Below are 17,123 nucleotides of genomic sequence, written 5' to 3'. Positions count from 1 at the left end.
CAATCAGAAAGAATAGTCAGTTAAGACTGAACATCATCTAACTACAGTGGTACCTCGGGTTAAGAACTTAATTCGTTCCGGAGGTCCGTTCTTAACCTGAAACTGTTCTTAACCTGAGGTACCACTTTAGCTAATGGTACCTCTCACTGCCGCTGAGCAAAGTTCTTAACCCGAGGTACTATTTCTGGGTTAGCGGAGTCTGTAACCTGAAGCGTATGTAACATGAAGCGTATGTAACCCGAGGTACCACTGTACCAGATAAGCTTTGTGCATGAACAAATGGGTGAACAGCATGTCTGAAGATGCCCTGCAAAGAATAGAAGAGAGATAGGAAGTTTGGTAAGAAAGTTAGTACAGATACAAAGGGGAGGGGGAGAGAAAAAGAATAACAAAGAGTCTTGTGGCACCTTAAAAACTAACAGTGAATTGTGTGATTATCATATATGTACTTTCTGTATCTTATTTACTTCTGACCTCACTGTTTACAGTTCCCATATGCATATATACTTCCAGCTGAGTCTATGTTCTTGCAGCTTCATGCATCTGGTGAGGTGAACTGCAGTCCACAGAAGCTTGCACTGTGGTAAATTGGTTAGGTTCGTATTAAGCTAAATCGTTGCACTAGCAGAAACCAGTGCAATGATTCCCCTTAGCAGTGGCGTAGCATGGGAGGGCCACAGGGGCGGCTGCCCCAGGTGCAAAATTGTATGGGGTGCAAACTTTCAATGCCTGGTGCTGCCTCAATACAGCTGTGCGCTTCCATCGCTGGGCTCTGTTGAAAACTACTTCTCCATGTGATCTATGTAACTCTTCTTTTCTTATCTCTGGGTGACATGGACGCCTTTAGGCTGTTGAATGCACATGCGTACTCCATTTCCCTCCCTCCCACCCCACCACAAGAGCCCGGGCGCTGGTATAGCATGCTATGCCACTGCCCTTTAGTGCAGCAGGTCTCCCCCCCCCCACTTTCCTCCCTCACAGCCTCCCCCAAACTGCTCCAGAGGGTCAGGAGAACCCGCCAGACCAGCATAAAGTGGGAGGAGAGGGGAGGTGGTTTCGTCAGGCAAGCAGAAACAATTGCACTAACTGAATGATCTCCCTAGCACTACTTTGAATACAACCCTTAGTCTTTTGAAGTTGTCACAAGACAACTTCATTGGTTTTGCTGCAAATAACTAAAATGGCTACCCCACTGGGGAAAGACAGAAGAGGATGTCAAGTTCTAAATGTTAGGAACAATGCTTCCAAGCCAGAGCTTAAAACAAAAACAAATTTATCAGATTTCCCCAATAATGTAAAAAGTCAGGGAATTAATATGGTTGACATTTATATACCAACAATGTTGTGTGAATGTTTTATGCCTGTATGAGGAGCACAGATCCCACAATGAACAGATACCTGGAAGCACCCAGAAAGGTATTTATACTGACAGCAGAAGAGAAATAAATATAAATGCAGACAGCAGAAGAGAAATAAATATAAATGCAGATGATGCAAGAGCGTTGTTGTAATTCTTAAAACGGCACTCACAGGAAGTTAAACAGATTTTTAAAAAGACAGAAAGAAAATGTGCATGTCAAAGAAAGAAAGATGACAAAGGAGAACAATGTTGTGCTGAAGTGGAGCATATTCAAAGAATACAGTAAAGGGTTTAGTTATATTGGGGGCTGTTTCTAGAAAATAGGCTAAGGAAATTGCTCAGTCTAGCCCTAGAAAAGGCAACTGCAGTTAGGCAGAGGCAATGTGTTTTTTCTTCCCCCTCACTCGCATTGCTAGGATGTTCTGTCGTAAATTTTTTTGAGACAGAGAATTATCTCTACCCGCCTGGTTGTCATTACAATAGGCTGGTTGTACAAAACAACAATGTGGGAAAAGACATGGGAGGAAGCCAAAGGAAGTGATGAAGCAATGTGAAGAAAGAAGAAGCACAAATTGTTTGCCTCCATGACAGGCAATATTTGCAGATAATTGTTTTTAAGTGTCCCAAAGAGAAGTGAGATGTGGGAAGGGAGCAGCTGTCTAGACCAGACAATGCAGCCACTGTCCTTGCTCGGCCTGGTATTCCTCCTGCCAGGTAAGATGGTTGTTTTTATTTTACCGCTTCCAAATTTAATCAAAGGTTAGCTTGCCTGTGAATGAGAGTTGCTAGCTACAACTAATTACAGTGGTACCTCGGGTGACAAACGCTTCAGGTTACAGATGCTTCAGGTTACAGACTCCACTAACCCAGAAATAGTACCTTGGGTTAAGAACTTTGCTTCAGGATGAGAACAGAAATCGTGCAGCGGCAGCGGGAGGCCCCATTAGCTAAAGTGGTGCTTCAGGTTAAGAACAGTTTCAGGTTAAGAACGAACCTCCAGAACAAATTAAGTTCTTAACCCGAGGTACCACTGTACAGCTTTCATAATGAACGCTGTCTGTTATTGCAGGACAACACTGTAGACCATGGGTCAGCAAACTAAGGCACTGGGCCGAATCTGGCCCAGTTGCTTTCTGGACCCGGCCCGCACATGGTCTGGGAATTGCCGTGTGGTTCAGCGTGGATCTGATCGTTCGCGCTGCACCATTTCCCCTTCCTCTCCCTCACACCGCGGTGGCGCCTCCTCCCTCCCTCCTCCTGGCTTCTCCCCGCCCTGCCTAGAGCAGAGAGGAAGGGGAAGGGCTTTGTTGGTGCCGGCAGCAGCAGCATGAGTGAGCGCTTGAGCAGCCACCATTGTAAGCTGGCTGAATTCGGGGTTTGTTGCTGCCAGTGGCGGAGCTTCATGCTCCGGCACCGGGGGGCGGAGAGCGGCCGCAATAGCACCACACTGGGATCGCACTGCCGGGTGCGAAGCGCTCCCCCTGCACTACTCTTCCTCCACCAGTGGTTGCTGCCAGCCCCTCTCCGGAGCCCTTTCGTGCGTGGCTCATCATTCCGCTTCCGCCAGCCCCTGCCGCTCGCAAGACACAGGTAAGTAGCCACCAGGGCTTGTCCATTCATTCATTTCCCCCCCAAAAATTTAGTCCGTCCCCCCACAAGGTTTGAGGGACAGTGGACTGGCCCCCTGCTGAAAAAGTTTGCTTACCCCTGCTGTAGACTCTGGTGCCAACTGATAGGCTTTCATATTAGAAGTGGGAATGGGGTGGATGCCGAGAGGATGGGAGAAGCTTGGACAGTCACAATTAAGCCATACCTAACTAATCTTACTGGGACGCGGGTGGCGCTGTGAGTTAAACCACAGAGCCTAGGTCTTGCTGATCAGAAGGTCGGTGGTTCGAATCCCCGCGACAGGGTGAGTTCCCGTTGCTCGGTCCCAACTCCTGCCAACCTAGCAGTTCGAAAGCAAGTCAAAGTGCAAGTAGATAAATAGGTACCGCTCCGGCGGGAAGGTAAACAGCGTTTCCGTGCGCTGCTCTGGTTCGCCAGAAGCGGCTTAGTCATGCTGGCCACATGACCCAGAAGCTGTACACTGGCTCCCTCGGCCAATAAAGCAAGATGAGCACCGGAACCCCAGAGTCGGCTACGACTGGACCTAATGGTGAGGGGTCCCTTTACCTTTAACTAATCTTAATGAAAATAGGCAGCTTTATGGTCTGTGGGGCCCTATGCACAGACCTTTGGTGGGAGGCTATCGTTCAGCCAAGTAAATGTGACTATGTCAAAATTAGAGGTGTATGAGAAGATAACAATGGAATTTAGGAAAAAGGAGGGGGTGATGATAAAGCCTCTGCACTGGGCCTCCCCACCCTGACCAGCTTTGGAATTTAGACACACACACACACACACAGAGTTGCTGGGGAGAAGAAAGATTGTAACCTAGCCTGCTTCTTTTTGTTCTTCAGGATGTTTCTCTGACTTGACCATCCTCAAGATGCATGCAATCCTGGGAGGATTGGCGTCTGTGGAATGCAGATACGATGAACGGTATAAGGGAAACCCAAAATACTGGTGCAAAGAAATGAGCAGAACATCATGTGACAAAATTGTCGAGACTTCAGGTTCAGAAGCGCCAGTGAGGAAAGGCAGAGTCTCCATCAGAGACAACCATTCATTAAACCAGTTCACAGTGACGATTGATGAGCTGACCAACAGTGATACCGGCATGTACAAATGTGGCATGATTGTGCAGGGAGGTTCGGATCTGATGGTTCCAGTCAATGTGACAGGTAGGTTAATGAGTCCCCCTGCTCTGATTTTAGCCCAGGAAGCTGAATCACAGCTGAAGTGATGGTGAGAATAGAGAGAAGGAGAGGACTGCTTTTCCCCATTGGACTGAAGGAGCGTCTCCACCCCCATCATTCTGCCCAGACACTGAGGTCCAGTGCCGAGGGCCTTCTGGCAGTTCCCTCGCTGCAAGAAGCCAAGTTACAGGGAAACCAGGCAGAGGGCCTTCTCGGTAGTGGCACCTGCCTTGTGGAACACCATCCCACTAGATGTCAAAGAGATAAACAACTACCAGACTTTTAGAAGACATCTGAAGGCAGCCCTGTTTAGGGAAGCTTTTAATGTTTGACGGACTATTGTATTTTAATATTTTGTTGGAAGCCGCCCAGAGTGGCTGGGGAAACGCAGCCAGATGGGTTGGGTATAAATAAATTGTTGTTGTTATTGTTGTTGTTGTTGTTGTTAATAATAATAATAATAATAATAATCAATAATTGCTGTAGGACAGCCTTCTCCAGCCCTAACATTCAATTGGTTTCATTCAATTGGTTTGATTGTTCTCCAGCAGCCTTCCTTGGTTCTCAGTCCCCAGAGATGGATGGACTACAGTGCTCCAATCCTTGACCTGGCTGGAGATGATGAGGGTCATTGTCCAACAACATCAGGGGACCCATGCATGATGGGAGCATTAGGGCTGTCCAAGGGACCCAACCGTTTAATGCAACTTCAGAACATATGGAAATATTAGGCTTCGCCTAAAGTTGTATTAAGCCAAATGTCACCATCAAAACAGGTCACAAGATTCTGTGTTTTTCCTTTCCTCATTCTTTTTTAAAAACTGAAAGTCTAAAGGATTGTTTCTAAATTGGAAATGAAAGTGTTACTAAGAGTCTCTTCCCATACCTCCATCCAATTTCCTTTGTAGCTTCTGCTTTTTTATGTTTGCCTTCATGCTCAAAATTTCTGGAGAATATGAGCATAGCTGTCAACCATCCCTTATTTGGCAGGAAAGTCCCTTATCTCAGCGCTGTGTCCTGCTGCTGTCCCTTATTGATGGTGTCCCTTAAATTTCCCAGGTTTCAAAGGAAGCAGCTCCTCTCCCTCCCTGCTGGCCAGGGAGGCTCCAACTGTGTTGCTTGGCTGCGTTGCTTACCCAATAAGGAGTCTAAGAACAACTGGGGGGTGGAGCTTGCATGCCTTGTGCCGATAAAATCGGCCGCATTGCCTGGGAACTTGCCTTTGCTCAGTGCTTCCCAGCAGAGAGGTGACGGTGGTTTTCCTTGCTGCATCCCCTTTGCCGGGTTGCTGCGCTGTGGGAACCACCGCTTATTTTCGAGGCTGCTGGTCCCTTATTTTCAAATCTGTAAGTTGACAACTATGAATATGAGTGACCCAGGCAGTATCGTATCTTCGTCCCATTAAAGCTCTCTTTTTTCCAGTTAATACCTTCCTTATATTGTTTTTCACCTGATCGAACACATGTTCATTGTCTACAGCTTCCTTAAGTAGGAGTCATGTTGGCTTCAGTCAAATCCTATATGCGTTGGCCACTCCTGTATAAACTATAGCCCAAGGGTCAGCAACCTAAGATCCATGGGTCACAAGCAGCCCATGGGGTCGTTTAACCAGCCCACAAGCCGCCCCCAAACTGAGCCGCCCCCTCAGCAAGTCCCTGTGCGCTGAGCTAAACCGTCACAGTGCAGCTCGGGGACTCACTTCCACGGCATCGGAAATTGCGTCTGCGCAGACGCAGATGCCAGAAATCACAAGCCCATGCACGATCCAGCCCACAGAGGGATCTCCACTGGAGTGAACTGGCTCAGGTGAGGTAAACCTTGCCGACCCCTGCTGTAGGCCATGCAAGATAGAGATTGGAGAATGGATTGTTCTGGAAAGACTGAATGTAGAGGGAAACTTAATCCATTGATTTGAGTGACAGCAAGATTCATCTATTCAGGCTGAGATCAGGTTTATATCATGCACAGACTTACTGTGGAGCAGCCCAATTTCACACCCTTGTCTTCCATTCTTCTTCTTTCTATATTAGAAACTACCAGAGGACCAGAAGACGCCTTTCACAAGGATATCAGTTCTATCAGGTGCGTGAACTTCCTTCACAGCATGTCTGGTTTGAGCCACTCTCTCCCTTCTGACTTGTCTATGTGTTCTGCTTCCCAGAGGAACAGAATCATTTATTTATTCGTGAATGAGATTCCATTTATGAACCTCTTCCCCAAAAATATCTGAACGCAATTTCACAGTAAAAACATCAGCAATAAAAACAATAAAGAACAATTCTATATGTAAAAAGCAAACCCAATACAGATGCGGACAGGAATAAAGATCTCCAGTTTAAAGACTGCAATTGAATGTCTGCAATCTCCTGCTACTACACACACACACACACACACACACACCTTTGTGCTTACACATGCAGGTTGTGGAGCCCCTGCTAACAAATTGGTACAAGGTGGTAAATCTTAAAATAGTTAATTTAGTGTAACACACACACACAACAAGCTGACATATCCAAAGAAAAACAAAACATTTTCCTATCTGAAATCTTTCCCACCTTCATGCAGTTTTTACTGAGTCTCTTCAGGTAAATGGGAGACACCTAAGAGAAACCTAAGATTAGGGCGAACTGTTCTTGTGCACTGAACAACTTAAAGATAAAGGGACCCCTGACCATTAGGTCCAGTCATAACCGACTTTGGGGTTGTGGCGCTCATCTCGCTTTATTCGCCAAGGGAGCCGGTGTACAGCTTCCGGGTCATGTGGCCAGCATGACTAAGCTGCTTCTGGCGAACTAGAGCAGCGCATGGAAACGCAGTTTACCTTCCTGCCGGAGCGGTACCTATTTATTTGCTTGCACTTTGACGTGCTTTCGAACTGCTAGGTTAGCAGGAGCAGGGACCGAGCAACGGGAGCTCACCCTGTTGTGGGGATTCAAACCGCCAACCTTTTGATCAGCAAGTCCTAGGCTCTGTGGTTTAACCCACAGCGCCACCCGCATCCTGCTTCAGGTAAATGGGAGACACCTAAGAGAAACCTAAGATTAGAGCGAATTGTTCTTGTGCAGTGAACAACTTATAATTAACTAAAAGGATTTCTTTATTCAACCTACTCATTTAAATCAGGTATACCTCACATGTTGCTAATAGACCAGGTTAATTAGGTCAAGTTATTCCTTCTTGCATTTCCTGAGAAATTCAGAGTTCAGTCCTTGTCAGCAAAATAGCACCTAGCTGAAAAATAAATCTGTGTGGCTGGAAATGCTCCACTGCCTGGGACTCCATATTATGACATGATAATTAATTCATGCAGCTTAAGATACCCCAGGAACTTAGAGCACATGTTTTGAATATTTTGGATGACACGCAAATTTTCTCTTATCTTCCTATTTGATTATTTCTTACTGCACAGGTTTGTATCATCCGGCTAATGTTTTAATTCCTTTGGCATATTCTTCCTTCTTTCCTATTTATCTTCTTTAGATTAGTTTGTTTTTTGTTGAAAACTCTGAATAAAAACAAAAACTTCCATAGCACTCTACTTCATGATGCTCTACCCACAGTGATGCTCCACTTAGGCTTTATTTATAGTCCTTCCTTGCCTCACCTTCTCCTTATTTCCTTCCCTACAAGCCATGCTCGTTTTTGTTTTCCAGAGTAGTCAGGACCCTGAAATAGCCCCAGTGCATCTTCTCCAGGAGAAGGGTCACTCTATTTTGGACTAGTTAAAATGGGTTTCTCAGGAAACCATGATAAAAATTGTAAAATGAGATGAGGGACAGGAAGGTGGAATTTCTTAGCCTCCAGGAGGCTTCTTTAGATTATTTGGGTTCTGTCGGTCAAGGGAGACTAGTGGTGGCCAGTCATCAGTCAGTCCCCTGATTGTCATTCTGCACAGATACCTTTTTATTGCTAATGATCATCAATCCTTACTCTGTGTGGATCTTGAAGGCATAAAGCAGAGGTCAGCAACCTTTTTCAGCTGTGGGCCGGTCCACCATCCCTCAGACCATGTGGTGGGCCGGACTATATTTTTTTTGGGAAATGAACAAATTCCTATGCCACCAAAATAACCCAGAGATGCATTTTAAATAAAAGGACACATTCTACTCATGTAAAAACACCAGGCAGACCCCACAAATAACCCAGAGATGCATTTTAAATAAAAGGACACATTTTACTCATGTAAAAACATGCTGATTCCCGGACAGTCCGCAGGCCAGATTGAGAAGGCGATTGAGCCACATCCGGCCGCTGGGCCTTAGGTTGCTTACCCCTGGCATAAAGTAAGGGACAGAGTTTGTACAATAAGCCCCCAACTCAGTAAGCCATGCTTTGTAGCTTCTGGGATCTTGGTATATGCTTTTCAGAGCCACAAAGCTTCTTGTGAGAGAATGGGGGGTTATTGCATCGCGATCTACTCCAGTGAGGATAATATTCTGTTTCTCCAATGCAGATACCTGGTCTACATGTCCTTCCTGGTTTCAATTGCCTTGAAAGTCCCCATCTTCCTGGGTATGATCCTTGCAATTATCTGGGTGCGCAGTAAGAAGACATAGCCCTCTGAGGAGGTGACGTCAGAAGGACCACTGTGAGAACTATCACCATTTCCTATCTGGACAATGACTCAACCCAACAAGAAAAGAGGAAACAAACTATGCAAGAAGGCATTTTTCTCAGCTTCTTCCGTTGTCATTCTGCTGTGTCCTCAACTTCTGCATCTGCAAGTACCAGGATCCAAAAAAGTCATCCAGCCTCAAAGTCACTGTGAATTTGTCTACTCTGAAACAGAGATCAGTCAGTGTCTTGATTCCCCGGACCCCATTTGCTGACAATCATTTCATTTTATCAGTTTCACTTGGAAATTTTATTACATGTGTTTGTTTGTTTGTTTGTTTGTTTGTTTGTTTGTTTGAGTGTGCGTGCTGGTGGCATTTATATTATCGTAGTTTCTCTATATAATAAAAAATCCATTGGAGGATTTGTAATACTATATCACAATCCTGGCTTTTCACAAAACCAGGGTGGAGGAAGAGAGCAAAATGAAGGCAGGTTACACAGCAACAGTGGCCGTGGAATGGGAATGAGAAGGGAGAGAGGAAAAATTATGCTTTAAATCAATGGCAGAAGTTTGAGCAAAGCAGGGATGGAGGCATACTGAGAGGGAGAGAGTGGCAATTATAAGGAATGGCAGAGGTTTATGTAGAGTGAACAGAGGAAGACACTGAGGGGAAGTGGCAGGTTAAAACAAGGTTTGAGTACAGTTTCATACTTAATTCGTTCCGGAGGTCCGTTTTTAACCTGAAACTGTTCTTAACCTGAAGCACCACTTTAGCTAATGGGGTCTCCCACTGCTGCTGTGCCACCGCTGCACGATTTCTGTTCTCATCCTGAAGCAAAGTTCTTAACCCGAGGTACTATTTCTGGGTTAGCGGAGTCTGTAATCTGAAGTGTATGTAACCCGAGGTACCACTGTACAGAGAGAAGGGAGTTTAGAAAGGTTGTTTTTAATTGGGTTTTCTTGATAATTTTAATGTTTTATTTTATATTTTCAAAAACCACTTAGGTTTTCTCACAATCAAACGTGTGTGTGTGTGTGTGTGTGTGTGTGTGTGTGAAATAAATAAATAAACATTCAGCCTGCAAGTTCTTGTGATTTGCTTATGGGGTGTTTATAATCATCCAGTTCAAGGCCAGAGTGTGATGTTCTGCTGCTAGAGACAAAAACCCAATTGCCATCCCCTGTGACCCCTAACTTCTCACTGCCACTGGGCACCCACCACCTAGCACTCGATACTGTTAGACGCATGCCTCCTCCTTCTAGTATTCCACTGCTGTGGCCACATCTCCCCAATGCATATATAAAAAACTGTTATTGCTACATATACTGGCGAGAGCCAGTGTGGTGTAGTGGTAAAGAGCGGTAGACTCGTAATCTGGTGAACAGGGTTCGCATCTCCGCTCCTCCACATGCAGCTGCTGGGTGACCTTGGGCTAGTCACACTTCTGTGAAGTCCCTCAGCCTCACTCACCTCACAGAGTGTTTGTTGTGGGGGAGGAAGGGAAAAGGAGAATGTTAGCCGCTTTGAGACTCCTTCGGGTAGTGATAAAGCGGGATATCAAATCCAAACTCTTCTCTTCTTCTTCTATATAAAATGCTGTGATGATTATAGTCCTTCTATGCACATTTGCAGTTATTCCCAGTGGGGTGATGTGCCTTGATCAGATTGGGCAGTGAGCTGTGTTGGCAAAAAGGAGGAGGTACATTTCCTCAGCTGTCATCACAACCCTGGAGAAGATAAGCAAGAGGGGAGTTCAGAGAACCCCCTCATAGTTGGAAAGAATATGTGAGGGTGTCATGAGGACACATGAACAAAAGTAAAACCCTACTAGGATCAGACCAATGGCACATCTACTCCACCCCTGGAGTACTGTGTCCAGTTCTGGATGCCACAATTTAAGAAGGATATTGATAAGCTGGAATGGGTGCAGAGGAGGGCAACCAAAACGATCAAGAGTCTGGAAACCAAGCCTTCCAACGAGCATTTAAAGGAGCTGGTTATGTTTAGCCTAGAAAAGAGGAGACTGAGAGGAGATATGATAGCCATCTTCAAATATCTAAAGGGCTGTCACATGGAAGATGGAGCAAGCTTGTTTTCTCCTGCTCCATAGGATAGGACTCGAACCAATGGCTTCATCCTACAGAAAAGGAGATTCTGTCTAAACACCAGGAAGAACTTTCAGACTGTAAGAGCTGTATAACAGTGGAAAGAGCTAACAGAGCTTTCCTTTACAGTGGTACCTCGGGTTAAGAACTTAATTCGTTCTGGAGGTCTGTTCTTAACCTGAAACTGTTCTTAACCTGAGGTACCACTTTAGCTAATGGTACCTTCCCACTGCCAACGCACCGCCACCACACGATTTCTGTTCTCATTCTGAAGCAAAGTTCTTAACCTGAGATAATATTTCTGGGTTAGCGGAGTCTGTAACCTGAAGCGTCTGTAACCCAAGGTACCACTGTAGTTGGAAACAAGGACTTTTCAGACCTCCACTGGGACTTATGACATGTTGTAATATTCTGTAGAAACTGTCATGATCCTACTTCCCCCTATGATTCAAAGGGCAATTCAAGGTGATCAGGCTAGAACATGTGTGGGTTTTTTTAAAGGATAAGATATGTTAATGTAGAATAAGCCTCCTCAATACCTATTAACTATTGTAGTAAAAATGGAACCTCCCTATACAGTGGCAGTATATCCCTGAGTACCTGATGCTGAACAACGAATATTACTTCCATTCCTCCTTGTGAAGAGGCATCTGGCTGCCTGCTCCTGATTCAGTACCATCTAACCAGGCGGAGCATCTGGTATTATTAGAAACATGCTAACTTTTGAACTTTCCAGAGGCATCTGATTGGCCACTCTTGGAAAGAGAGCTTGACGGACACTTGACCCAATCCATCGAAGCTGCTCTTCCTTTCCCCATTCCGCCTGCGCATGCCATAAAAGCAGAACTACACTAACCACAGTCTTGCACATCAAACATACAACATAGAAGCCTTCCTATTTCCACTTTTCGAAGCTCTGCCTCATGATCCGCTTCATTTAGCCAGAGATTATTCCAGCAGTTGGATTCCAACACATTGTGGTGCCCCTCTTCCTCCACCACGAGCTTCCTGGGAGACTTTGGCTACTCTCCAGCTCCCTCTGGCTTGAACAGAGAAAACAGCAGGACCATGAGGCTCTGGAGGACTTTGACGCTCCTGATCTGGGGGCTGCTTCCAGGTAAGGAAGAGAGAAAGGTGGTCGTTGTGAAGCAAGACTCCATAAAGGGACGTGAGCTGTGTATGGCAATAAGAGGTGGGATCAGAGGCAGGGGAAGGCATGGCTTCCTTGTAGCTCCAGTCTATGCACGCTGCCAGATTCCTTAACCTGAAACTGTTCTTAACCTGAGATACCACTTTAGCTAATGGGGCCTCCCGCTGCCGCTGCACGATTTCTGTTCTCATCATGAAGCAAAGTTCTTAACTCGAGGTACTATTTCTGGGTTAGTGGAGTCTGTAACCTGAAGCATCTGTAACCTGAAGCATCTGTAACCCAAGGTACCACTGTATCTGCCTACTCTGCCTTAGCTGTTGCCTCCACATTATGCTTTCTAATTTTCTTTATGGCTGTCTGGTATACAGGCAACAACCAATTTACACGCAACAATTGGACCCAAATCGCAGCTACACAGAAGTGGCTGGAAATGGGACGGCATGGTTGGTGGAACAGGGTATAATGCGAGGGAACAAGCTGATGAATGCCCTACCATCGTGCATGATGACCCAGAATGCAAAAATCGGTGGTTGCCTGTACTTTAATAAAAATTAAAAAGCTTTTTCAATGAAAAATGATGGCAGTCCTGGCTTCCAGTGACAGGAATGGATTCAAGGGAATACTCCCAAAATTATCCTTCAGAGGGTGTGCAACCCCATGCAGAACTGATTGAACACTACCTGTCCCATCTGAGCAACAACATTATTAACATTATCTCTTTTCTTCTCTGGGTACTGGGCACACAAACAGCCATTAAGAAATCTCTACCTATGCATCCTTAGTGCCAAGGCCACAGTTCTCATCCGGATACAGGGATGTGTAATTTAATATTTTTTCTGCTATACGAGAGGGATATTAGTTGGAGAGGTGGTGCCTCATTCCAGGTTCATTCTGTTTTCCAGGTTGCATGTCTGTTCTGATTGGTCCTGAAGCACTGGGTGGATTTCTAGGCAAGTCTCTTTCTGTGATGTGCAGATATGAATATTGGTATCAGACATATAAAAAATATTGGTGCAAAGGAAGCTCATGGAACAAATGTAGTGTAGTTGTTCAGACTACAGGATCTGAAGAAGAAGTGAAAGCTGGCAGAATGTCTATCAAGGACAATCATACTGATTTGGAATTCACAGTCAGAATGGACAGCCTCACACAGCAAGATGCTGGGATTTACTGGTGTGGCATAAAGAAAAGAGGCTATGATCTTGGATTCCGTATACATATTACTGTTCTCCCAGGTGAGTCCTGTTTCCAAGCTCTACAGGCAAATCGAAAGCCAAATACAGCTAAAAGGGGAAGAAAACATCAGAGAGGGAATAAGCATGACCGGGTGGCGCTGTGGGTTAAACGACAGAGCCTAGGACTTGCCGATCAGAAGGTCAGCGGTTCGAATCCCCGTGATGGGGTTAGCTCCTGTTGCTCGGTCCCTGCTCCTGCCAACCTAGCAGTTCGAAAGCATGTCAAAGTGCAAGAAGATCAATAGGTACCGCTCTGGTGGGAAGGTAAACGGTGTTTCCGTGTGCTAATCTGGTTTGCCAGAAGCAGCTTAATCATGCTGGCCACATGACCCAGAAGCTGTACGCTGGCTCCCTTGGCCAATAAAGCGAGATGAGCGCGGCAACCCAGAGTCGGCCACGACTGGACCTAATGGTCAGGAGTCCCTTTACCTTTTCCTTATGCACATTAACCCAAAAGGGGCTTACTCTCAGGTAAGTGTGCAAAGACTTGCAAAGATAAGGAGAGGTGCTACTTCTATACTTTAAAAAACAGATAGGAAGTGAATAATTTGATAATTTTTCTCTTTCCAAAAGGATATTATATTGCCCGTTAAGCAGGTAAATAATAGTAAATGAAACAAGGCTTGCTTTTTGTGGCTTCATGATGCAGATGTAAAATTGACATTAGGGAAACCTATGTTTGCAGAATTGTCTCCTGCCACAGATTCCCCTGCAAGCACGGTTGCCTGAATAGACTGGGATAGAGTTCAAAATCCCAAAGGACATGCCTGCAATGCAGCAGATCCTCAGGTTGACTTTGCAGTAGCCCCATATTAGCCCATGAGGAAACCCATGTCAGGTTTTGGATTTCTCCAATCCCAAGTAAAAGTGTCAACTTGGGAGGAAATGTTGTGCTTGGAGGCAGGGAAACAGATCTCCCACTTGAATTACCTGCCCAAGAAGTTGTTTCATGTCACCGGCTTGTTCTAAGGGTGCCTCTGAACCGAACTATGGGGTACAGGGCCAGCCTGCCTATGTGGGCAAGGTGAGGCCATCACCTCAGGTGCCAGATCCAGGCTTGAGGAACTCACTGCCTCCTCTACTATTGCACCCTCCCTGCCCATGCTATGCTCACATTGCTGCCACAGCATCCTCACTACACCCGGGATAGGGGTGCAGCTAAGGCATCACGGCAGGGGCCCGGATCTGGAAAGAATGGTGGTTGGAGGGGGGAGGCAATGAGGCCTTTTGCCTCAAGTGGCAAGACACCCTAGACTGGCCCTGCTTGCCATGTATTGAGGCAACTGAAAAGTCCAAACCAAATATATTTAAAAGACAAAACCGAACTAAACTGTGTGATCCCAACAAACCTCATAAAATCTCTGTCGCACTGCAGCAGACATTTTGTTTCTCCTGAGGTGTGCTTCATCACTAGCCTCTCACAAATATGTTCTCACCTTCTTGTTTTTGTTCAGCAATGTCGGTTCAGCTGTGTACTTTCTTTACAACAAGTGTGGGTTGAACATACCCAGAACACCCCATGCCTTGCAGCACACCCACATTACACACCCCACAAGCACCCCAAATTCTTCTTCTTTGGCGATCACTTGTAGCCAAGTAAGATTGTCTTCCATAAACACGGTTTTAACAGTGAGTCCGTGAGTGACTGTGGAGGCCAATTCTGGATCCACACGTCCTTCCACAGTGGGGACAAAGGTTTCTGGGCAGGAGTTGATCACGGTGAGGGTTTCCTCTTAGCACATTTCTCCCTTTCGTCCTGAATTTGAGCATCTTCAAAGCCTATGACACCTTTGGTAAAGGCTGTTCTCCAACTGGAGCGTTCGCAGGCCAGTGTTTCCCAGTTGTCAGTGTTTATACTACATTTTTAAAGATTTGCCTTGAGAGAGTCTTTAAACCTCTTTTGTTGACCACCAGCATTAAGCTTTCCATTTTTTAAGTTTGGAATAGAGAATTTGCTTTGGAAGACGATCATCAGGCATCTGCACAACATGACCAGTCCAACAAAGCTGATGTTGAAGAATCATGGCTTTGACATTGGTGATCTTTGCTTCTTCCAGTACAAGATACATATCACCAGAAGCAGAGCTGAGGCCATGAGCAGCCAAAAAACACAAACATACCGTTCCAAACACCACAGAACAAGCCCACAGGGATGCTGGTCGCAGGAATGACTCCAGAGACAGACATCAGATACTGCTTCCACCAACTCTCCCATGTTCCTAGGTGTTGTGGGGCTGTTTGGAGGGCTGCAGGAGAGCTGAGTGTGCTCAGAACCAGCAGGTCTGGGTGGATCCAGATGGGCCTAGCCAATGCCCTGCCGTGGCATTGGCTGCATAAACTTCTGTGGCAAATTTATTAAAAGCAGATCACAGCTTGTTTACTGAAGCTGCCCTCGTGCATTTGGGAGCATGAACTTATTCGCCAGTTCTCTCTTCACATTTTCTGAAGTTCTCGGTCTCTTCAGTGTCTCTTCCACAACTGCTGCTGATACTGTCCATTTCTCGCCCTCTCTGGTCCCCTCCTCAGATCCAGAAGAAACAACAGCAATTAGCAACCAGCCAGACCTTGATCTCTCCCTAAACACTACTGACAACACGTAAGTCTTGAGATTCCCTCTGTGTAAACACGTGAGATCATTGATATGTGGGCTCAGCAACCTCTAAAAGCTTTTAATGTCTCTTTTCTCTTTTTCTCTTCACCCTGCAAGTACAACCCACCTCCGGGCAATATCTCTGAAACTAACCTCCCATGGTTGAGATGTCAAATGCAATGGGAACAAGGGTTTAATCTACATACATATTAAAAAACGCTGTGAAAATGCTTTTTAAAAAAAAAAACATTTTGAAAAATAAATTGAATTTTGCATAGCTTACTCTCGCCATCTAGTGTCACATTTGTATATGGCAAATCACAACACATTAAAACGTTTTATTTGCAGCTGTATAGCTGAGTCCAGGATCTCTTTAAAAATTCATTGCCAAATGGAAAAATGAGCTGTGAGTTGGAGTGCTAAGTGCATTGGCTGGCAGACTCTGTATGGTGCCATGACCAAAGGTAAGGCCAGCAAGGCCTGCTATCTGCTATTGGCATGCTGTGTCTGCCAGCAGTAACACCTGACAACCCATCTCAGTGGCTGGCACAGGCATCATGGCTTGGACATTCAAGTGATGAGTACCAGAACTTTCCCCATCAGGTGGGCAGGGAATAATAATAAATAATAATAATATTAATTCTGTTTCTTTGATGCAGATACCTGATTTATGTGCTTTTCACCTTGAAAACCCTTATCCTCCTGGGTCTGGGCATTGCAATTATCTGGATGCATAGAAGACAATTAGAAGAGATCTTCAGCTGCCATGTGGCAAGAAAATGCTGGACAGAAATCCCATAGCGACCAATGTAACTGTTGTTAAGTTTCTTTACATAATATATTGTGTTTTAGCTAACACTGTTTTGTAACTCTAGTTGACATTAAACTATTTGCGTACCAACTGGCTTCATCTTCCCCCAAAAAGTAACTTGGATAGTCCATCTGCAGCAAGATTCAGAGAGCTACTTTTCATAGGCAAGTGTGACTTATTGAAATGTTTATTGGAAACTGTTGAGGGAAATATTTTCTGGCAAATTACCTGAGACCAATATAAGAAGTGAGAATTACTTGTGGGAAGTTGCAATCTCCATGGGAATTTGACCTTGATATGTTTATTTTGAAGCCAACATTTGACATCATTTGCAGGGATGGCAAATGTCAACAAAGTTCCTTAAAAAGAGAGAGAGAGAGAGAGAGCTGAACATCATATTGCCATCACTCGGCAAACCAATTTTCTTTTCAGTTTCTCTGTCCCTCAAACTTAAAATAATAAAGTTGGCAACTGACACCAACACTTCAGTATAGTACCTTTTTCTCCTTCTG

At 45.2% G+C, this 17,123-nt stretch overlaps 2 protein-coding genes across 2 annotated transcripts; both read left to right on the top strand.

Annotated features, from left to right (window-relative positions):
* The first annotated feature begins 1,580 nt into the window (after positions 1-1,580).
* On the top strand, positions 1,581-9,804 carry LOC310839436 (CMRF35-like molecule 5). The gene is made up of 4 exons (XM_083728083.1): positions 1,581-2,074; positions 3,823-4,146; positions 6,192-6,243; positions 8,615-9,804. The coding sequence occupies exons 1-4, from the start codon at positions 1,999-2,001 to the stop codon at positions 8,715-8,717; spliced, it is 555 nt and encodes a 184-aa protein (XP_083584209.1). The 5' UTR covers positions 1,581-1,998; the 3' UTR covers positions 8,718-9,804.
* Positions 9,805-11,702: 1,898 nt separating this feature from the next.
* On the top strand, positions 11,703-16,722 carry LOC310839434 (CMRF35-like molecule 7). Its single transcript, XM_083728079.1, has 4 exons — positions 11,703-11,942; positions 12,878-13,210; positions 15,737-15,806; positions 16,460-16,722. Exons 1-4 carry the CDS (start codon positions 11,894-11,896, stop codon positions 16,599-16,601), a joined length of 594 nt encoding a protein of 197 aa, XP_083584205.1. The 5' UTR covers positions 11,703-11,893; the 3' UTR covers positions 16,602-16,722.
* The last annotated feature ends 401 nt before the right edge of the window (positions 16,723-17,123 follow it).

The sequence above is a fragment of the Podarcis gaigeae genome, assembly GCF_964106915.1.
Source record: "Podarcis gaigeae genome assembly, chromosome: 2".
In the NCBI taxonomy this organism is placed as follows: domain Eukaryota; kingdom Metazoa; phylum Chordata; class Lepidosauria; order Squamata; family Lacertidae; genus Podarcis; species Podarcis gaigeae.
The sequence above is the reverse complement of the archived record's forward strand: the minus strand, read 5'-3'. Positions and strand labels throughout refer to the sequence as shown.